Source organism: Lithobates pipiens, unplaced genomic scaffold (assembly GCF_037356315.1).
Source record: "Lithobates pipiens isolate NorthernLeopardFrog02 unplaced genomic scaffold, aLitPip1_a1.2 Scaffold_16, whole genome shotgun sequence".
Taxonomy (NCBI): Eukaryota; Metazoa; Chordata; class Amphibia; order Anura; family Ranidae; genus Lithobates; species Lithobates pipiens.
The window spans coordinates 175,375,347-175,398,781 of record NW_027507748.1 but is presented as its reverse complement, the minus strand read 5'-3'; the positions used below and the strand labels follow the sequence as shown (position 1 = coordinate 175,398,781).

Here is a 23,435-nt window from a genome sequence, read left to right as displayed (position 1 = left end):
GGTGGCTACCAGGACAAAAATATGAAGATGGTTATCTCCAGCAGGGACACAGATAGCAGTTAAAACCTAGTAGAGCTTCTAAATTTTCCCTGCTCCATCTACGAGGTTTTGGGTATTCTGCATCAATTCCAATCTGCTAAATACTTTTGTGTTGACTTACTTCTAATGAACCGATGCAAAGGTTAACATATATAATGATCGAATGTTATGATAAAAATTCCAGCTGTCTGCTAGCATGCTTATATAATACCATTTTTTTTTAACTTTTTCTTTACTACCAGGGACCTGAATTCCAGGAACGTTTTATGAGGGCCATGCACTGCATGCTTAAAATAACAGCAAGAGATATAGCAACAGCTTTTGACCTTTCCAAGTACAGTACTGCATGTGATTTAGGAGGTATGGTTTATGTTCTGTCTCTGTACCATTCCGGTTTTTCATGTAGCAGGCTATATATATTATACGTGATTGCAGTCATGCTTTTATTAAACCTGTTGGTGCTAAAAAATGTAACTGTTAACTGTAAAAAAGGCAAAATATTGGGTCACTTTTTTCTGATCTGCTTGAGAATTGGCTGTTTTATTTCTTTCTTTATTTTTTAGATATAAATTTAGGAGATATAACTTGCTTTAAAGAGATTAACTTCTAATATGTCCTAATAGGTTGACCAGCCAGCTGAAAATGTTAAAATATAAAGATTCCTCTAGTGGTTAATCTACACATCTCTGTAATAAATAAAATAACAAAAAATGTGGAAGATCGGACATGTAGAGATGCAAAAATAAAAAATGCCTTTGAATTGGATTTTCACATTTGCAATCAAATTTGAGAAAAAACACACTGTTGTGTGTGTGTGTGTGTGTGTGTGTGTGTGTATGTATGTATATATGTGTGTATGTGTATATATATATATATATATACACACATAATTTTTTTTTTTTTTTCATCACTTGTGGAAGGAAAGAAAATAGCTTGAGTCCCCCATCAGCACAGTCAGTTTTGTTAGGGAATGCCTCACACAGCTCTTTTGCTGGCGCAGGGAGCCTTCCCAGCCAACAGAACACAATGATTACTGCTAGCGACTAAAGTCATCGGCAGTAATCCCATGTAAAAAATCCAACAGGCTGATTGTACCCAGGTGGATCAATGGATCAACTTGGATACAATCAGCCTGCTCATTGATGGATTGAATGTTGGCCAGTCTTTAGCCAAATTTCGATCCATGTATGGCCGGCTAAAGAGTGACACACTGAGGTTTTTCCTCATTAACATGCAATGAAGAAACCCAGATACAAAGTCCTTTATCCACTTGTTAGAACAGATGGTATTCAAATCTAGTTGGCAAACGATAATTAGATCTGCCCACTTCGGTTTTAGAGTTTTCAGGAAAGAGCAATTAAAGTGGAAGTAAACTTGTATTTTAATCAAATGACTGACAGGCAGGGTATTTATGACAGAAGAGACCCTATTGGTCTCTTCTGCCATAAATGCATCCTTCTGCCTATCAGCTGTCATGCTCACTGAGCCGTGCAGCTCAGTGAACATTTAGGGCCCCGATCTGTGCCGCAGTGATGTGACTCCTGTGGGACCATGAACCCATCATGGTGGGAGTGGCATCATCGCAGCCTGGCCTATCAAGTGGCCGAAGGTACGGGACCCGGAAGGAAGATCAGGCGAGGATGGAAGCACCACTGGCCCTCCAGATCTGTCCCAGTGCTGCTGCGCTGGAGGGCACCATATGACAGGTAAGTCGGCCATAATGTACAAATATGCTGTGCATACTAGAACATTAGGGCATAACCCACCTGGGGGGCCTTAAAAAAAAAAAAATTATAGCGGACTTAACATCCACTTTAATATCTAAGCAGCATATCAATGGTCAAAATGTAAAATCATATATTTCCGCATTGCGTTTCAGTTATGTCTAGCCTACTACCATTAATCTGAACAATCTTGTAAAGATCCCCACACATTTACTTCCTTGAACTCTGTTGTCACTATGCTCTGTGAGTAGGCACAGCTGTGTCACGCATTTTACAGAGCCTGCCTTCTAAACTACAGAGGTGCTGAGAGGAGTTTCAGGAGGCGGAGTCAGTACAGGAATTTATGCTTGCAGCCAGCAAGGTACCATGGGATATGAAGTCTTTAGAAATAAAAAAAGAGTAGAAAATGCAAAGAGCAGAGGAGAAGCTGCAAGGCATGGAAAGAACCAGGAAGTTGTGAAAAGTGTTGAGACCGCACTCATAACATGATAGATTTTTGAAGTAAGCTTATATTGGATTGTTAACCATAACCATTTATTGTATTTTTTCCATTTTTATAAAATGAAAGTGTATACTGTGAACATAGAACTGCTTTAAAACTGAACTAAACCCACCTGTTCTTTTCAGCCAGGGAAGCTGCCATCTTAGCCTCTGTTTCATGAGCAACTTCACATGTGATCAGTTATGACACCGGCCATTTGATGGTTTGAAAGTTTGGTTGAGAGCACAACTAATGTGACAGTGAGCATTCCCAGCATGCCAGGAATGTAGCTGGGATTTTAAACTGTTCAATCTATCGGATTAGTTCTGATTTAAGTTATGCTATGTGAATGAGAATATGTAACAAGTATAACATAGATATTATCCCAGTTTGCCTGCAAAAGGTAAACCCTGCAATAATAGTACATAGTTTATAGTACTGGCCTTGTGTTTTCAGCTCTAAAGTTTAAGGATTTTTTTTTTGTTTGCTTTCTTTTTTTAAATGCTGATGTTAGATTGTACCCTCCATATGAGCTAAGCAGGTCAGCCGTAATGTTAAAACCTAGTTAAAATAAATCATCGGCACAAGGGACTGTACTTGCCATCAGTGTGATGTGTCCCTTGTGCTGTTGTCTCCTGGTTTGGGGGAAGTCTTCCTCCTCCTGTGAACACCTACCAGAAGATTATGGCAACGGTGAATCTGTCACTTTAGGAAAATGAATAATGCTGCGTACAGGTATAACGTGCACCCTGAGTTGCACACACCTACATCGAATTGCTTCTTGTGTGCCGAATGCTGGGATGTTCTGAGCAGGTAGTGTCAAAGATCTTCCAATTATGTTTCTATTGGTGCGTTGCTGTAATGGGCTGGCTCACTGGCCAACAGGAATGTAAGGGAAAACAAGGCTAGCTCCATAAAAAAAAATTGTATGCTGGAGGTTTGCTGGTTCAGAATAGCCAAGACTTCTGAGAGTGACACGCTTTGTACTTATTTGTTTTTGTGGCTCTTTAACCGCATGCCGACCAGTTATACTGCGGCAGCATGGTTCGCCTGCACAAATCGCCGTTATGTTACATCGGTAACATAAACGGCCACTAGGGGGGTGGGCGCGCGCCCCCGATTGCTCCCCGAGCTGACACGAGTGCCCGACGGTCTCAATCGCCGCTGGGCTCCCACGATCGCTCAGGGCACACAGAGAACCGGCAGCTGTGTGTGTAAACACACAGTTGCCGGTTCTCTGAGCAGGGAACTGTCAGATCGTCTGTCCATAGAGAGTATGGACAACGATCTGTTAGTTTCCCTGCTTAGTCCCATCCCTCCTTCAGTTAGAACACAAAATAGGGTACACATTAACCCCTTCACTGTCAGTGACATTTTTACAGTAATCAATGCAATTTTAATCGCACTAATCGCTGTATTAATGCCAATGGTCCCAAAAATGTGTCAAAATTGTCCGATGTGTCCGCCATAATGTTGCAGTCACAATAAAAATCGCTGATCGCTGCCATTACTAGTAAAAAAATATTAATAAAAATGCCATAAATTATCCCCTATTTTGTAGACACTATAACTTTTGTTTTTTGTTTTTTTACCAAAAATATGTAGAATGATATGTATCGGCCTAAACTGAGGAAAAAAAGTTTTTTATATATTTTTTGGGATATTTATTATCGCGAAAAGTTAAAAAATGTGTTTTGTTTTTTTTTTCAAAATTGTCACAATTTTTTTGTTTATAGCACAAAAATAAAAACCGCAGACATGATCAAATACCACCAAAAGAAAGCTCTATTTGTGGAAAAAAAAGGTTGTCAATTTTGTTTAGGAGCTACGTCGCACAACCGCGCAGTTGTCAGTTAAAGCGACGCAGTGCCGAATCACAAAAAGTGGTCTGGTTTTTGGCCAGCCAAATGGGCTGGGGCTTAAGTGGTTAAGCGCTGCTATTTTTGTGTATGACATCTGTAATAAGGTTAGCTTTTGAAAGTGTTGGTGCCAATTACTGTGATCTACTGAAGCAATAAATACGGTAAATGTTGAGTTGTACATGCCTAAGGGCATCTGATATTCATCTGCCATGTCTTTGCCATGCAAGTAGTATAGATTCACATTGACATCTACAAAGCTACAAATGGATCTCGGAGGGATTTAAAAAAAAAAAAAAATTTTTTTAATAGACTGCCAATGCGGGGCAGTGCAGGTTTTAACTGACACTGTACTTTTTTTCAGTACAGAACACAACACACAGATGGTTCCCACCTGTGTGTACAAGAAGACCTGTCAGAATTAACTACACCATGATGCACCTCAGTTTTGGCATTGCGGTAATGCCAAACAAAACTTGTGTATCCTAATTGTACAGTACAAGAGATAGGCTATTCATAGACCCTGAGTTATAGGTTACTACATTTAGGTGATTGGACACTGACAAAAGCTTTGCTGTGCATGCCCCCTGTGCCTACTCCTATAACTCTACCCTACTCCGTGAGTCCTATTTACTAGTGTCTTTAGGTGATGGACCTCTTCTCCCCTTTGAAAACGTATTATATGCTTCACTGGTTTCTTTATGTTGCCTTTATTTTGGGTTCTTCAATCAACTCTTCACTGCTTTCTTTTATAATACTAGAAGCCGTGCATCTGGATTGGTGTAACCTCGGTAATACCTTGGAAAAGTGTAACCAGATCCCACCTATAATGTTGCTTCAGGGACTGGATCCCACTTGGGCGCTCACCTTGGCACTGGGTGCAACAGTTGTGGTTAGCCACAGGATGCAATACAGGTCCAGGGCTGTGTTTTCCAGATATGCAGCATTGGGATGTGAATCCTATTTTCAACTTTCTTGAATATGTAATGGAAATAATTGGACTTCGCAACCCATGTTTTGTTGTTAATTACTGTTTATGGTTTATTAAGAAAATGATAGTGTGTAACAATAATACTGTATGTGCTTAATGGCATTTGTGTATTGTTCTTTTATAAAGGTTGCACTGGTGCCCTTGCTCATGAACTCACTTGGACGTACCCAGAGATGAAAGTTAAAGTTTTAGACCTTCCTGAAGTTATTAAAAATGTTACTCAATTCCAGCCTGAAAACTCGGACTCCAGTCGTATAATATTTATCTCAGGTAATTTTTTTTGCAGATATCTGATTTTTTGTCTTCATCCACAATGATTGTGTTGAGGACTGAAAGCAAGGGCTTTTTGATATTATTGGCTTACGGTGTTTCTTGAATACCCATAATTGGAAATGTTTCTCCTATGGAATGGTATTTTTTTAAATATAGTATTGTAGACTGCCTCAGACCATATCTTGCAGAACTTGGTTATTCCTTTTTGGTCCCTCAACTCCCTTTATCTGCATACTGTTCATGGGGACACAGATAAAACCCAAAAATCCATAATTAGGTGAATAGGGATAGATCAGAACTTATGACAGTGTTTTAAATGTTTGCCTGTGTCTTCTTGTTCCAGTGACAACCAAATCCTTAGTTTTTGTCAGGGTGTCACAAGGACAGGAAGTGAGGTTAACTTTTTAAAGTAGGCCCATGGACTGAAATCAAAACCTGCCAGAATAAAAAAAAAAAAAACTCTTTTCGAAATTATATATTAAAAAAAAATGGTTGATGTAAGGTTTTTATGATTTAACCAACATTAGAAAAAATGGTCTCCAAATATTCATTGAAAATTTCACAATGGTATTTGATGTTTTTATTTGAAAAATGCTTTCCATGACTGATTAGCTATTTTTCTTTGACATTTTATAAGTTCTGCTTTGTTACTGTGCAGTTCTCTATCTCAATTATAGCATTTAATGCACTAATGCATCTCTAAAGCAAAAGGGAGGGAAGACTGATTTTTTTTTTCCAAATGTTCTGAAGGCTTAACAAAGTCTCCTTGATGTTTATATAATGCTATAGGTCCTCCAGTGCTTAAAGTGGATTTTGTACCAAAAATGCAAAGTCCTATTTTTTTTTTTTTTTTTACAGCACCCTCAATTCCAAAAAAATAGAGGAAAATGGGGGAAAAAACTATACGGGGAGTTAGTTAATGTGCTAGTTACTTGCAGCGACTAGGCAAAGATGTTGTCACTGTCTCCTTATTGACAATATACCAAAAATTGTAGAGTACCCAAAATCTCAAAAGAACATACTTACTACACTGTGTTGGTATATCTTCTTGTGAGATTTGGGGGACTCGGCAATGCCTGGGAATTTGCTGGAAAGGATGGTGATGTCACCTCTTGCAGTTTGGTAGCCTTGTCAAGAGAAGTACACTACTGTGCAAAAGTTTTACGCAGGTGTGAAAAAATGCTGGAGATTAGGAATGCTTTCAGAAATAGAAGTGTTAATAGTTTATTTTATTTTTTTCAATGGACAAAATGGAAAGTAAATGAACAGAAAATCCAAATCAAACCAATATTTGGTGTGTGCCAATCGCATCAATTCTTCCAGGTACACTTGCACACAGTTTTTGAAGGAACATGACAGGTAGGTTGTTCCAAACATCTTGGAGAACTAACCACAGATTTTCTGTGGATGTAGGCTGCCTCAATTACTTGTCTCTTCAAGTAATCCCAAACAGAAAAACTCGATCATGTTGAGACTGGGGCTCTGTGGGGCCAAACCAACACTAAAGATAGTTCTTAAAGACATTGTATGTTTGGATCATTGTCCAGCTGCACAATAAACATGGGGCCAATCACACGCCTCCCTTATAGTATGACATGATGGAAAAGTATCTGTCTGTATTTCTTAGCATTGAGGACACCAAATCTCCAACTCCATTTGTAGAAATGCAGCCCCAAACTTGCAGGGAACCTCTATCATGCTTCTTTGTTGCCTGTAGACACTCATTATATTACCGCTTCCCAGCCCTTCCGCAAACAAACTGCCTCTTGGTACAGCCAGATATTTTAACTTTTACCTCATCAGTCTAGAACACCTGCTGACATTTGTTTTCACCCCAGTTCCTATGTTTTCATGCATAGTTGAGTTACTTAGCCTTGTTTCCAGATCAGAGGTATGGCTTTTGGCTGCAATTCTTTCATGAAGACCACTTCTGGCCAGACTTCTTCGGACAGACAAAACAAAACATAAAAGCATTCTTGAGAGAAGCGTTTCATCAGAAAAACACCTAATTGCGAATAAACGATAGATGTGTATAGTGGTTGAGTGTACTCGCATTCTCAATGGGCAGAATAAATTTATTGTCAGTAGAGCGCATTTACACACAAACGCGCATAAACATGTTCAATAAATGACTTTTAGCTTGTTTTTTCTCTGCCACTTCTTCCTGCCAGCAGTACTGGCATTCAGAAGGGCTTGTTAAGACACCCTGGGGGAGATTTACTAAAACTGGTGCACACAGAATCTGATGTAGATCTGCCCAGAAACCAGATCAGCTGACTGGTTTTATTGTCAGATCTTAAGTTGCTGAAGTTAGAAGCTGATTGGTTACTATGCACAGCTGCACCAGATTCTGTGTGCACCAGTTTTAGTAACCCCCCCCCTCCGTGTGCATGAGGTCATACTATTGAAAATTTTGCAAAAAAATGTATCATATAAAAACCTGAGTAGTATGAAAATTGATGAACAGTAATCCCGTGTGTCTCAGCTCTTTGTGAAGTCCAGTTTCATCTTGGATCCAGTGCCACATCTTTATTTGAGCTTGTATATTTGTACAGTACAGTGATACCTCGGTTTGCCAGTAATGCGGTATACAAGCATTTCACAAGACGAGGTATATATTTTTTAAAATCCTGACTTGATTTACGAGCGCTGTCTCGCAAGACTAGCAGGATTCAAGCCGCTGGTGTATGTATTACTGTATGTGGCTAGAGTTTTGGGGGCTCTGGAAAACTCAGACACTCCCAGCTGGGTGGGGTGGGTGTAACGTGTGTCGAAGCATCCGAAAGTGTCAATAGTTCCCAAGGGGCTCAAAGTGTCACCAGTGTCCCCGCACATCTGGCCATAAACAGTACTGCATACACCAGCGCCCTCGCACCTCTGGCCACATACAGTACTGCATACACCAGCAGTTGTTGTTGAATGAATCATCTGAGTTTCAGTTACTTCTTATGGCAAAACTCGCTTTGATATACAAGTGCTTTGGATTACAAGCATGCTTTTGGAATGAATTATGCCTGTAATCCAAGGTATTACTGTATATACCGGCCAAGTGATTTTGGATGGCCATTTTTGTGATATCAACACTTCTCCTAGTCAGAAAGGTAAATCTTCTACTTCCTGGTTTAAAGCTTCTTTCTGGGTCAGTTCCTTGTACCCAGGACACAGGTGATCTTTTCCTGTCCAGTAGGCTTGGAGGAAGCAGAGATGTGAGCTAGTCAGCTGTGTTTCACTTGTCTGGATGTGAAATGTTAAAATTCTGAGTAATTGTGACCAGAATCACAAATCCTTTGGTAGGTAAAACTGTACACAATACTGTACATGTATTTAAACTGTATATTTAGCTGCTAGCCTAGAGTTTCTTGCTTTTGAATATTTTATAACTGAAAACCTAAGGGCATTTTCTACTTTCCCTACCTATCTTTGTAGCAATCATTGTGTCCAGCATTGCCGATGTACTTTAAGGACTTACAAAACATGTCAGGGAGTTTAAGAGAATATCTAAACACCATATTGCACGTGCGTTGTGTATTCCAAATAACAATGCAAAGAACTGTCTGTTACTTGGAAAAGGGAAGTTGAGTAACTCTTCTATACTTTGCAAACATTCTGATAAAAAAGTGGACATTCTTAAAAGACTTTATCTCTAATTTAATGACTATAACTAAGGTAATATCTGCTGATCAGTTACCGTATATTTTGTATCTCTGCTGTATGGGATGTTTTCCACCATAGTTGGTTAATCCATGTCCTCCCAATGACTTCTGCTTCTGGGATCTACTCTAAATATACTATAGGTCTGTTCAAGTATAACATACTAATTATAACCATTCTTTAATCTGTGTTGTATTTTTCACAGAAGTACTGAGTGTAAGAGTTGGAGAGTGGAGTTACTGTATATCAATTTTAATTGAAATCACTTGATGGAAAGTTGTCAAGTGGTACTCCTGGTGCAAGAAGACTCAAATAGAAGTTTTCTGTGACTTCCTATGCATATGCTATGAAAGTGAACTGATACAGCTTTAATGCAAGTGGTATCACTTGCAAACAATATTCCTTATGTGACAAAATGTATATATAGGAAAAGCAGTGCTCAAAGTGAATCTATATAGTGAAATTTTACAAAACACATATATAAACAATTCTAAATATATATATATATATATATATATATATATATATATATATATATAGCAAAATATATATCAATAAATAAATACACCCAGTGACTCAAAGTGACAAATTATCACTGGTACAAGCAAGTGAATCAAATGAGCCCAATAAATAATAATGTGTCATTCACTTACTGATAAAAAGTTCATAACAGTAAATAGTTAATTTGGATGAAGGCCAGTGAATATCAAAAATATTCCAAGCAGATTTCTTCCACCACACCAGTGTCTGTGACTCCACTCCCCTTCAAATCACACACTCACCAGCTGCATATGCCTTACACTATCGTGTTTGGGTACAAGCGCTTTTAACCCTCTTTTCCTAGGGGTTAGGTGGGGATCTCAGAATTTCAGTAAACCAGGTGCATGTCTCTCAAACCCTCCATATAATGAGTTCCATATGTAAATGAAAGAGAAATGCTTCTGATAGTGTAATAAAGCCACAACACTTTAATCACAAAGTGAAAAACCACAAATCTTCATGCATCTGTGACTGGTTGTAAAGTGGTCTCGGGGGACCCAGGGTGTGCAAGCATCTAAGACCTGATCTCACCACTCCTCGTCCCCCGCTACACACTTTTCAGTGATGGTGTCAGATAGCGTCCTCTGCCTTACTCAAATGATCGCCAAGTAGTCGCACCCTGACATGTTTCTTCATGAATGACTTATTTATGGGATTGGCTACTTGGCATGGCGATGTTCCCCCTTATTTCCCAAGCTGCGCGGAGACATCACAGCCGCACATGCGCACTCCCTGTGTCCCCATCACAACGATACATCACCACTTACATCCTGATGCTCACAAAGCCATAATCATTGCAGCCCCCGGTAGAGAGATAAATATCTAAATCTCATACATAAATAATACTTATAAGCGCCAGCTATCACTAGATAAAAAGTCCATTACAAATTATTTATAAACATTTTAAACAAGTTTTTTATAATAAAAAATACTATTAAAAATGTAAAGATACTCTGTTGTATTTAAGCCCTTTCCTAATGTTTGCCAGGTGTTCAGAGATATGAAAATACTTTCAAAAATACTATTAAAAATACATTTTAAAATAAGAATCTATATTAGGAAATAAACTCCCTGGATCAATACATCCTGTGCAAATATACCTAAAAGAGACGTATATAAACATCCAATTATTTTTATATATACACCAAATATAAATATAAAAAATCTTATATATATAAAGGAATATACATAACAAAAATGAATTAACCCAATAACTCTCATATCATTAGAGACCTCAGCTTGATGGAAATACATCAGTTTATGTACAATTCCAATCACTAACTCTTCTTAATCATCACTTAGCATCACTAGTCACACTAATCGCATACTACAAATCGCATGGCTCATATCCATCAAATTTAAATTAAAAGTTACTAATAAAACAATTTAGATCAACCTCAATATTCATTCCTCTCAACGATAAACATTTCATTAGAAAGATCCATCGGGTCTCCCTCTGGGATAAATCCCTAACCCGACTGGATCCTCTCCAAGAGGATGTAGTGTATCTTTTATGGTGCCCCTGTGGACTGTTTTATGTGGGTCGCACTAAGCAACCTTTAAGGGTACGTATCTCTGAACACCTGGCAAACATTAGGAAAGGGCTTAAATACCACAGAGTGTCTTTACATTTTAAAGAACATCATGGCCAGGATCCGAGTTTACTTCAATTTTGTGGCATTGACTGTATTCATCCCTCTTGGAGAGGATCCAATCAGGTTAGGGATTTATCCCAGAGGGAGACCCGCTGGATCTTTCTAATGAAATGTTTATCTCCAAGAGGAATGAATATTGAGGTTGATCTAAATTGTTTTATTAGTAACTTTTAATTTTAATTTGATGGATATGGATCATGCGATTTTGTAGTATGCGACTAGTGATGCTAAGTGATGATTAAGAAGAGTTAGTGATTGGAATTGTATATAAACTGATGCCTCTAATGATATGAGAGTTATTAGGTTAATTTATTTTTGTTATGTATATTCCTTTATATATAAGATTTTTTATATTTGGTGTATATATAAAAAAATGGATGTTTATATACGTCTCTTTTAGGTATATCTGCACAGGATGTATTGATCCAGGGAGTTTTCATTTCCTAATATAGATTATTTTAACATTTTATTTTCAATAGTGCTTTTATTATAAAAAATTTGTTTAAAAAATGTTCATAAATATTTTTTTTTTTAGATTCGTCCATTACTTTGCTGTATAGGTCATGAATATAGCGGAGTATTATGTTATATGAGAAAGTTTGAGTGTGAGTGGGATGTGTCACTGGTGTAAACCACCGCAATAGCATGAACTGACTCATTAAGCTGTATATGTAATGGATTTTTTATCTAGTGATAGCTAGCGCTTATAAGTATTATGTATGAGATTTAGATATTTATCTCTCTACCGAGGGCTGCAATAATTATGGTTTTATGAGCATCGGGGTGTAAGTCCTGATGTATCGTAATGGGGACACAGGGAGTGCGCATGTACAGCTGTGATGTCTCCGCCCAGCGGCAAAGCTTGGGAAATAAAGGGAAGATCGCCATGTCAAGTAGCCAATCCCATGAATAAGTCATTCATGACGAAACATGTCGGGGCGTGGCTACTTGGCGATCATTTGAGTAAGGCAGAGGACGCTATCTGACACCGTCACCAAACAGTGTGTAGCAGGGGACAAGGAGTAGTGAGATCAGGTCTTAGACGCTTGCACACCCTGGGTCCGCCGAGACCACTTTACAACCAGTCACAGATGCATGAAGATTTTTGGTTTTTCACTTTGTGATTAAAGTGTTGTGGCTTTATTACGCTATCGGAAGCATTTCTCTTTCAATTACATATGGAACTCCTTATATGGAGGGTTTAAGAGATGTGCACCTGGTTTACTGAAATTCTGAGATCCCCACCTAACCCCTAGGAAAAGAGGGTTAAAAGCACTTGTAGCCAAACATGATAGTGTAAGGTATATGCAGCTGGTGAGTGTGTGATTTGAAGGGGAGGGGAGTCACAGACACTGTGGTGTGGTGGAAGAAATCTGCTTGAAATATTTTTGATATTCACTGGCCTTCATCCAAATTAACTATTTACTGTTATGAACTTTTTATCACTAAGTGATAAATGACACATTATTATTTATTGGACTCATTTGATTCACTGTGTTTATTTATTTATTATATATTTTGTTATATAAACAATTCTAAATGTGTATATATATGTGTTTTGTAAAATTTCACTATATAGATTCACTTTGAGCGCTGCTTTTTCCTATATACATATACATTTTGTCACATAAGGAATATTGTTTACATATTTTGTTTATTTATAATGGCGGCTGGAGAAATCTATTTGTATTGATTTTTTTCACTTATTTAGCGCAGTGGGGATACACAGGTGTGAGGGCGAAGTTGTGTGTATCATTGATTTACAAATGGTATAACTTGTCAGTGAAAATTGGTGAAATACAGCTTCCATCTAATGCCCTGTACACACTACCAGTTTTCCCGTCGGAATAAACTCTGAAGGTTTTTCCGACGGAATTCCGTTGCGTACACACGATCACACCAAAGTCCAACCGTCAAGAATGCGGTGACATACAATACGTACGACGGGACTAGAAAAAAGAAGTTCAATAGCCAGTAGCCAATAGCTTCTGTCTGGTACTTCAGAGCATGTGTCATTTTTGGTCTGTCGAAACAGCATACAGACGAGCGGTTTTCCCGATAGGAATTGGTTCCATCGGAAATATTTAGAACATGTTCTATTTCTAGGTCCATCAGAATTTTGGATGTAAAAAGTCAGATGGGGCATACACACGATCGGAAAATATAAGAGGAAAAGCTCCCGTCTGAATTTTTCTGACGGACGATCCGCTCGTGTGTACGTGACATAAGGCTTCTTAGGCCTTTTTCTTTCTGACAAGTTCCTTTTAAGTCTTATATGCTAGGGAACTACAATTAATATTGTCTAAAGCTAAAATTTGGGTACAAACAGCTTCCCAGCACTTAGCAAAATTAGGTACAAAAATACATTTTGGCTAGAGGTAAACTTTGTTCCTGCATTGTGGCTTAGAACCCAGCACTACAGGTGTTGAGTGCTGCATGAGTTGGGATAAGAGTAACTCCAAAAATTCACATGAAATTCTGCTTTGTGTGCTGACATTAAAGTGAACCTATGTTTAGACTGTGCACACTAAAGTATTTACAGTTTGAGCAAACCGTAAAAGCACTTTAAGTCATTTTTTACCTCAGCAGCTATATACGTTGTGCCAAATTTTATTTTCAAACGTTCACAATAGAGGCAAAGCAATGTAAGTCCCCATTCATGCTATGTAGTGGGTTGTAATTTTACGCATAGGTGAGTCCATTAATTTCAATGGGCTTCCCTACACATCACAAATGTGGCAAAGACATTCATATTCATATAACATGTATTTTTGAGCTTTGCATGTTTGGGTACCATTAAAGGAGAAGTATAGCTGAAGTTTTTTGGCTATACTTCTATAGACCACAGGAGTGCAATTTAATCTGCACTCCTGTAACTCATTTTCAGCTGACCGCAGGCTAAAACCCTCTGTTGGCTAATGTCACAGAGCCAGCCCAGGCTCTGAAAATATCCCAACTCTATGGTTGGGATCCACCCAGAACCCTGGACCGGCACCTGGCTCAACCACTCAGCAATCTGCCAAAAGCTTGAGCCAGCCCCTCTCACCCAGCCACAGCCCAGTGCTCCAGAGAGCACTGGAGTAGAGAGCAACTGACAGTCATGGCTCTCTGCTCAGTCGTCTATGATTGTTCAGCTCTCACTGTAGAGACAGAGGGGCCAGATGCAGCATCAGATCAATGCTGCATTCACCTAGCTGAGTATAATGTACGTTTGTTTTAAAAAAAAATCCATAATTCTTTTTTTACAAGCATGAAATTAGTTTTTTGCATATTTTGTGAACACACACAAAATCAGACACATTCACACACTACTGTATTGTTAATGCAGACTAAGGGCCCTTTTACTTGGGCTGACAGATCGGATCTGCCTGTCAGTTTTTCAGGTGGACATAATCCGCCAATCCTGTCTCCTCTATGCATCGGCAGATCCTTTGACACCCACTGACATCTAATCTGATCCTGTCTGCTTAAAACAGACATATGGGGATCCATTCCCCATCCGTCTGGTGGATTGGATTGGATTTGATCGCAGCCGGGTGAAAACTGTTTACATCCAACCACTCTTAGAGGACAACAAGCTGTGTCTGTGTCCGCTATGCATAAGCGGAGCAGACACAGACCAGCCATCCACCTGCTCAGCGAGGATCAGTGGACAGATTCCCTGCTGAGCAGGCGGACTCCAATGGAGCCTGCCCTATATGGAATGGTTCTAATGCCCCGTACACACGGCCGGACATTCCGACAACAAAATCCATCGGATTTTTTCCAACGGATGTTGGCTCAAACTTGTCTTGCATGCACTCGGTCGCACAAAGTTGGTCAGAAATTGCGAACATCAAGAACGCTGTGACGTAGAACATGTACGACTGGACTATAAACGGGCCAGTAGCTTTCGTCTCGTAATTTATTCTGAGCATGCGTGGCACTTTGTCCATCGGAATTGTCTACACACGATCGGAATTTAAACGATCAGACTTTGTTGCCAGAAATTCCGACTGAAAAAGTCAGATGGAGCCCACACGTGATCGTTATTTCCATCGGAAAGTCTGACCATGTGTACAGGGCATTACAGTGGATTTTGTCAGGCTGCCAACCCTCTAATGTAAACAACCAGCAGGTGTGTTCTAAGCTGTAAGAAACTGACTGAAACCCAACTTTAGAGTTTTTGCTGTGATATTTGAGGAGCTAAAGAGTTAGTTCACCATCTCTCAAAAAATGAAAAAAATTGCTATCTCGCAACACCCTCCTACCCCTCCAGTTCTCAGTGCACGCACCTTATGTGATCCCCATCTTCTGCCACCCTCTCTAGCTGGTATAATGATACAGAACTTTAAAACATCACTATACCATGCCAGACGCTCAACCAGTGACGAGTGCTCATTGATCAGTGCTGTCCAAGACTACACTGACCAATGAAAATCCTTTTGAGTCTTCTTTCTTCCAGGATGACGTCCCAGAACAAAAAATACACTGTGGTTGGTCAGCCTGATCATGTGGTCAGTGCTGACTGAGCAATCGTGATTCCAAGCAATATGCTGGAGGCTGTGCAACAGCATATTGCTTTTTAGTGAAGTTTTAAAGTTCCACACCATTTTACCGGCTGGAGAGGATATCGGAAAATGGGGATCACATAAGGTACCGGTATCATGGGGAGGGTGGTGTCAGTTAGTTCACCTTTTAATTTTTTGCTAAAAGATGAGTTATCTTCAAGAAAGAATTATTTCACATTACAAGCAGCTAGGGCAATGTGTGTAAGGCCTTGTTTTAAAGCTGTTTTACTGCTTTCCAAGAACGTGTAAATGGTTAATTTCCATAGTCTGGGTGCAGGTGCACCACTGAGTGACCCTCCCCAACTCTCTGACACCTGGTTAAATTTTATTGTTGGCTTCTAGTAATCATGTTCATATTATGCATATGTCTTTTGCTCATAGGTAACTTTCTAGATGATGCTCTTCCAAAGGCGGATCTGTACATCTTTTCAAGGGTCTTGCATCATCTACCTGAAGACAAATTACACCATCTTTTGAGGAAGGTGTCAGAAGCTTGTAGCCCAGGTAAAATATAAATACCTAGGAAAATGATTTATTTTCTTTAATAGTACATCACGGGACACAGAGCCATAGTAATTACTATGTGGGTTATAGTCCACCTTCAAGTGCTGGACACTGGCACACCCTAAACAGGAAGTTTCCTCCCTATATAACCCCTCCCACTACTGAGAGTATCTCAGTCTTTTCACCAGTGTCTAAGGTGTTGGTCATGAGTGAAGATGTGCTGTGCTGAGCTCCTCTGGAGCAATCCTTGCTGGGGCTAGCTATGCAGCCGGATCCATTGAAAGTGTCTTTTAGGCCTAATTGAATGGTATCTGGGCCTCGTATCCAAAGAAACAAGGTTTTGCCTGTAACCCTTCTCTTTTTTTAGAGAGCTGGACCCCGGATACAGTACTTTTGGTATTAAGGCCATAAAGTTTTTTCTGGCAGGGTGCTTTTTTTACAGGTCCAGGATTGTGGGTTCCCCGAGGGTCCCCGGTTCCTGAAGGTTTGTTAACGGAACCCACGTGAAGGGTGAAGATTAGGTCTGTTGGCGGGAAAGGTAAGTGGAGTTTTTATAAGAAATGTTTACATTTTCTTATGAAATGTCTCCTTTAAAGTAAATGTTGTCATGCCTAAGTGTCACCACTGGGGGCTGTATGGAGCACGTACCTTCTCATGCTTTGCTCAGAGTCACGCTGTGTCACAGAAGCAGCAGACTTGAGTTCCGGTAAGTTTGGGGTGTGCTTCCTCCAGATATCCCCACCTGAGCTGAACTCTTCCCCTCTTCAAGAGACTGAGTATAAAGGAGAACTAAAAATGATCGGCAATGACGTTTTCTTTCTGCCCCTACGTGGCGGCGGCTTCCAGGTCTCCACGCCATCCCTCGCTCAGCCGATCCTGTCGGATCAGAGGCCCGTGCTTGCGTGGGAAAACTCCTTTTTTTTAAAAAAAAGAAAGGAGGAAGGGCGTGATGCAACGTGGGGGCAGGGCTTAGCATGGCGTTGGCTTCCTCCAATGCGGGAGTGTGCTTTTAAAAAAGAAAAACTCCATTTGTGCTTGCTGCAAAATTGGCAGAGAGACATGAGCAAAGAAGAGCATGAAAGAGGTTTTGGTGATACAGGCATTTCCTATTTGACACATTTATTATTTGCATCAGGCTGAGTATTAATAGCAGCGGCAGTAGCTGGACTAATGCTCAAGCAGTGGATGCGATTTGTTCTGGTAGTACCTCTGCTTTGTGCATTAGGCTATGGTTGAAACACCCCCAAAAAGATCTAAAAGGGTCTCCTTCAAGCTCTGGAAAGCCTACTCATCTCTAAAAATGGCATCTTCCCCTGAGAGGGCATGGCTGGTCAGAGTGAGCATCAGGGCCATGAAATGTCTGCAACAGTTTAACATTGCAGCCCCTGTTTATTTTATGATAGTTAAAAAAAATAAAGTTAGCGACTTTAATCGCATCCCAGTGTGGGTCAAAATCTCTTCCCCATTCTCCCAGGACCCTCAAACTGAGGAACTAGGGGCAAGAAAAGACAAATTCCCTCAGGGGACCATGGTGAGGGAGATTACTCCTCTTCTGAGGTGTCAAATGCAGGAGAATCAGCTGTTCCAATCTTAAGATTGATGGTGGAATTTCTTGCTGAATGATCGCTCCACAATTATGTACCCTTAACTGAGTGTTTGGGTTCACTAAAGCCTCCTCAAGCTGCGCATGCCTTTTCCTGTCCATCCATTGCTGGAAAAGCTTTTTTGTATCTGAGAGGATCACCCAGCATTTTTTTTTTCCTTCTAAAAAGTTTTCAAACTTTATCCTATGGTGGAGGAAATTCACTAAGTAGGGTATACCAGCAATTAACGCTGTTATATTCTTTGTGGATAAATTTGACTTGCCCGGCAGACAATGCTCAAATGCTTAGGGATCCAATGGATAAAAAGGTGGAATTCCTATTGAAAAAAAATAAAAATAAACACTTTTTTTCTCTGGCAGATTGAGTGTCTCAGCCTGCACTTACAGTAATTGAGTAATCCTTGAGAGATCAGTTTAAACAGGTGTTCAAGGTTATCCTGCTCAGCAGACCCAGGAGGCAGCTTTATATTTACAATAGTTGCTATGAGAGATTCTATCCTTCAGGCCTTGCTCCCTGTACTAAGTGCCTTGTATGAAGCTCCTGGCTAGTCTTCCTTTTTGCGGTGAAACAACTATTTGGAGAAGTTTTGGATAATACAGCCAAAGAAATTCTAGTGGAAAGCACCCCTTTTTGCCATTTAAGAAAAGGAGTAAATGTATTCTCGTTTTAAAGCTCCTTCTCCTGTGCCAGAGGTATCAGCCTCCAGGCAGTCATGGCAGCTTCCACCGTCAGGTTCAGTAGAATAGAGGAAATTCTTCAGTTTTCAAGGATCTGGCAGGAAAAGTGTCGAGACAAATGGAGGACTTCCTCAATAGCTCCAGGATACAAACTGGAGTTTCAAGACTTCCGGTCTCCTCGTTTTCTCAGATCAAATGTTTCTAAGGATCCAGAGAAAAAGTGATTGTGGGGGTCCCCATGTAAGAATAGAGGTTGGGGTTTGATTCAAGCCTATTTTTTTTCATGGTGCCAAATCCGAATGGACATTCCGGATCTCAAAAATGTAAATTCAATTCCTGAATATAACCACTCTTTTTTTCATATGGAGTCAATCCAAATCGGTTATCTCTATTCTACAAGGAGGAGAACTTCTGGTGTCAATCAACATCAAAGATGCATACCTCCGTATGCCTATTTCCTTGCTTACTAGTAATATCTACTTTGCAAGGTGGAAATCTTCATTTTCAGTGTGTGGCTCTACTTTCCGGTCCAGCTACTGCACCTTTGAGTGTTTACAAAGGTTCTGGCCCCTCTTATAGCTAGATTAAGGGCCCAAGGTATAACGATTATGGTTTACCTAGTCGATCTGTTCTTGATAGACCAGTCGGTAGCCCACTTAGACCAAAGTATGGTCACCACATTCAACTACCTGTAATATCTAGGTTGGATTCTCAACCTAGGAGAAATCTTCTTTAAAACCATGAAGAAGGCAAAAATACTTGGGTCCGATCATAGGTACACCCAAGGGTATTCTTACCTCAGGCAAAGATCAGCGCCATAAAGGAACTGATTTAGGTAGTTGAAGCAAGATTTATTTCTTCTATTCAACTTTGCATGAGGTTGTTGGGAAAGATGGTGGCTTCAGTCGAGGCCATTCCTTATGCTCAGTTTCATTCGAGACTGCTGCAAAACAGTATCCTATCTGCTTGGAACAAAGGGTTCAAAGCCTATGCCCACATCACCCTGAAAGCGTCTGATCTAGGAGGCTAAGCAGGGTTAGGCCTGGTTAGTACCCGGATGAGAGACCACCTGGAAATACCAGGTGCTATAGGCTGGGTGCATCGGAGCCTCAGTTTATGGTTAATATCCAAAAATCTACTAAAGGTAAAATACTTCCTTCAGTTACCTGGGAAGTGGTAACAACATATGCCAACCCTTTTTGTTTAGGTTCGGGAACAGTCCTGGAAGAGGCAACTGTCCAAGAGAAGTGGTCCAGATCAGCAATGGCCTATGTTAATCACCAAGGGGGCACAAGAAGTTGTGCGGCCCAGAGAAAGGTGAATGATATCCTATCTTGGGCAGAAAAAAATTGACTGTCTTCATTCTAGGAATAGAAAATTGGCAGGCAGACTACTGGAGTCGCCAGCAGTTGTTCCCGGGAGAATGATTCCTTCACCCGATATCTTCCTGTCAAAATGGAGGATCCCAGACATAGATCTGTTTGCGTCCAGGTTCAACAAAGAAATCCACAACTTTGTGTCAAGAACAAAGGATCCTTTAGCATGCAGAACAGATGCCTTGCTATTCCCGTGGAATCGGTTCTCACTGATTTATGCATTCCCTCCTATTCTGCCAGTATCCACAACTTCTTCGCAGGATCAAGCAAGAAGGGAAGTCGTTGATTCTTGTGGCCCAGGATATCTTGGTATGCATAGATTGTAAAGATGGCAGTAGGGGACTCATGGACCCTACCATCACGGTCAGACCTTCTCTCGCAAGGTTTTGTGTTCCATCGTACTTTACAAATGCTAAATTTAACAGTCTGGCTATTAAGACCCACACTCTGAAGAAGCGTGGGCTGTTAGGTTCAGTCGTTTCTACCTTGGTTAATGGAAGGGAGCCGGCCTACATAATTCTATATTATGGAGTCTGTGAAACATATGTCTCCTGGTGTGAAACCAGGAGTTGCACCCCAGGAAATAGGTCAAAGGTAGAATTCTTGACTTTCTGCAGATGGGGTGAGAAATGAGCCTGGCCTTGAGTGCTTTCTAAGGACAGGTCTCGGCCTTATCAGTATTATTTCAACGACCACTTGCTTCACATTCTTTGGCTTTTAACTTTATTCAGGGGGTAATGTGGCTTAATCTCCGGTTAGGTAACCCCTGAACCCTTGGGACTTGAATTTAGTTATGTCGGAATTACAAAACAGTATTTTTTTGGGCCGATACGACATATTCCCTTGGTCCTTTTTTGACAAGGAAACAATTTTTTCTGGTAACCATATCTACTGCAAGAAGGGTATCAGAATTGGCTGCTCTTTCTTGTAAAGAGACATATTTTTATTGCTCACAAGCATAAGGTAGTATTGCGTCCTCATTATAAATTTTTACCGAAGGTAATATGCGGTTTTTATCTAAACCAGGATATTGTTCTACCTTCATTTTTCCAGAACCCTGTTCTATGGAAGAAAAATAACTACATTCTCTTGATGTGGTGAGAGCAGTCAAAGTCTACTTAAAGGCGACTTCTCAGATTCAGAAAACGGATGTTTTGTTCATGTTGCCTGAAGGTCCTAAAAGAGGACAGGCAACATCACAATCTACTATCTTCTAAATGGATTCGACAAGTAATCGTTCAAGCTTATGGTTTAAAGAGGTAGTTCTAACCTCTCAAATCAAAACGCACTCCTCTAGGGTTGTTAGTGGGCAGTGTATCACCAAGCCTCCATGTCTCAATTCTGCAAGGCCGCAACTTGGTCTTCAATCCATACATTTATCAGATTCTATCTGGTGGATGTAAAAAGACATGAGGATGTCGTCTTTGGGCGCAGTGTACTGCAGGCAGCAGTATAAATCCTCTGATCTCATGGTGCCCTACTTTGGTCGTCTCCCTCCCCTCACTTGGCATTGCTCTGGAACATCCCATATAGTAATTACTATGGCTCTGTGTCCTGTGATGTACGATTAAAGAAAATAGGATTTTTATGACAGCTTACCTGTAAAATCCTTTTCTTTTGAAGTACATCATAACTAAGATACTCCCAGTAGTGGGAGGGGTTATATAGGGAGGCAACTTCCTGATTAGGGTGTGCCAGTGTCCAGCGCCTGGAGGTGGACTATAACCCACACAGTAATTACTATGGCTCTGTGCCCCGTGATGTACTTCAAAAGAAAATTATTTTACAGGTAAGCTGTTATAAAATCCTATTTTTTAAACCATTTTGTTGTATATTCATTTTTCTTTTTTTCTTTTTTCTCTTTAGGAAACGGTGCTCTGCTTATTGCCGAAATTGTTCTGGATGAAGAAAAGAGGGAGCCCAGAGCACTATTACAGTCTTTGAGTATGAGTGAAGGAAAGCAGAGAAGTGGCACAGAATACAAGGAACTTCTAGAAAGTCATGGATTTAATAGTGTACAAGTTAAGAACACTGGCAACTTCTTAGATGCAATTCTGGCTGTAAAAAGATAGGTTTTAAGAAGGTTATATTAAACATGACTACACTTATATGTTACTTGAGCCCAACTGCCTCCCATTTTCTCGGTAGAGGATGGAAGCTATGGCCGATCCTTGGTCATCTGATGCTGGATATGTGGGGTGGGGGGGGGGGAGGCAATTGGGCTTATGCATAATGATCCTTTTAAAGAGACCCTGTTACCTTTCTGTTTAGGGCAGAGTGACAGTATCTCCTTATAACTAATCCTTCCCACTGTAAGGTAAGCTTTCCAATCCACATTCCCTTGCCACATCTCCGGTACAGGAGTTCACCCTGTATAAGCTCTTGCGCCAGTGCTTTCCCAGGTGGATGACATAACTGCCCCACCCACGTGAAAGTGTTTGTGCCTGGCATTTGGCTTCTCAGGCCAAAGCACAGCCAAGCAGGAGATCACATGCTCCCCCTGTACCGGAAAGCACCATTAGACCAACAGAGCAGATAGGCAGCAAAGTAGTGTAGGGAAGGAAGTGGTGGGCCACTGGGATTTTACTTTGCTCCAAACTGGTGAACTATCAGTGTCTCTTTTAATTAACAAAACTTTTTTTTTATTGTTTTTTTATAAAACAAAATAAATCATTAGATGCAATGTTCAGAACACATAAAGTATAATAGTTTTATCATAATTCTTTGTCAACTCAAGTTAAGAGTTAAGGTAATTAATAAAAGTGTTGGTAGAAAGCATACTCATCTGTTTACTCTTCTGTTGATTTACGGACTGTCAAACATCTAGATAAGTAGTACCAGAATCTCATTAGCAATCTGTGGGGTTCTGCAGCATGGTGTCTAAATGTTGCAGTTCTACCTTATCACTTTCAGATGGAATTACACTGGGCTTTACATAGGTCTAGCTTGAAAAAGTGCTTTAGCAACTACTATACCCTAAATAAAGAAGTATCCAGAGAGAAAGATGGATGTCTTGCACTCACCATTGGTTGTGATTCTTTATTGATCTACTAAATACTCCAGATATACAAAATAAAATTCACAATTGGTCAGTTTCACACACTTGTACATTTTTAAAGCAGTGGAATGCCTGTCCATTGGGCTCTCGGCACAGAAAATTGTTTACATAGGGCCACATATATACGACCTCTCAGCATTAAAGCCTACCTGTCAAGAGACCACATATATACGTACCATCAGCGGGGGGTGTTAATAAGCATTAGGCAACATTTCACTGTAAGATGCTAATAGCTTCAGAGTAGTGTTAATAGTTACATTTGTTTATCCCTAAATAACTACTTTGCTGGACCTAGACTGTCTTCTTTCCATTGTTTACATTCTATTTCCTATAGAATGAATGAATGAAATACTTGTATAGCGCACAATGCGAACTGAATCGCCTCTAGGCGCTGTGGCGAGCTTTGGTCATCTGCTAAAAGAGGAAGGTCTTGAGTTTTTTCCTAAAAGCCAG

General features: G+C 40.1%; 1 protein-coding gene across 4 annotated transcripts in view; it reads left to right on the top strand.

The window, feature by feature from the left end:
• ASMTL (acetylserotonin O-methyltransferase like) overlaps nt 1-22,704 on the top strand; it is a 104,364-nt gene extending 81,660 nt beyond the window's left edge. For all 4 annotated transcript variants that reach the window (XM_077480783.1, XM_077480785.1, XM_077480782.1 and 1 more), the window contains 4 exons: nt 282-399; nt 5,221-5,364; nt 16,145-16,267; nt 21,791-22,704. In XM_077480783.1, the coding sequence (XP_077336909.1) occupies nt 282-399; nt 5,221-5,364; nt 16,145-16,267; nt 21,791-21,996 (591 nt within the window). In that variant the 3' untranslated portion in view covers nt 21,997-22,704. The remainder of the gene's footprint in view (nt 1-281; nt 400-5,220; nt 5,365-16,144; nt 16,268-21,790) is intronic.
• Nucleotides 22,705-23,435: the final 731 nt, after the last annotated feature.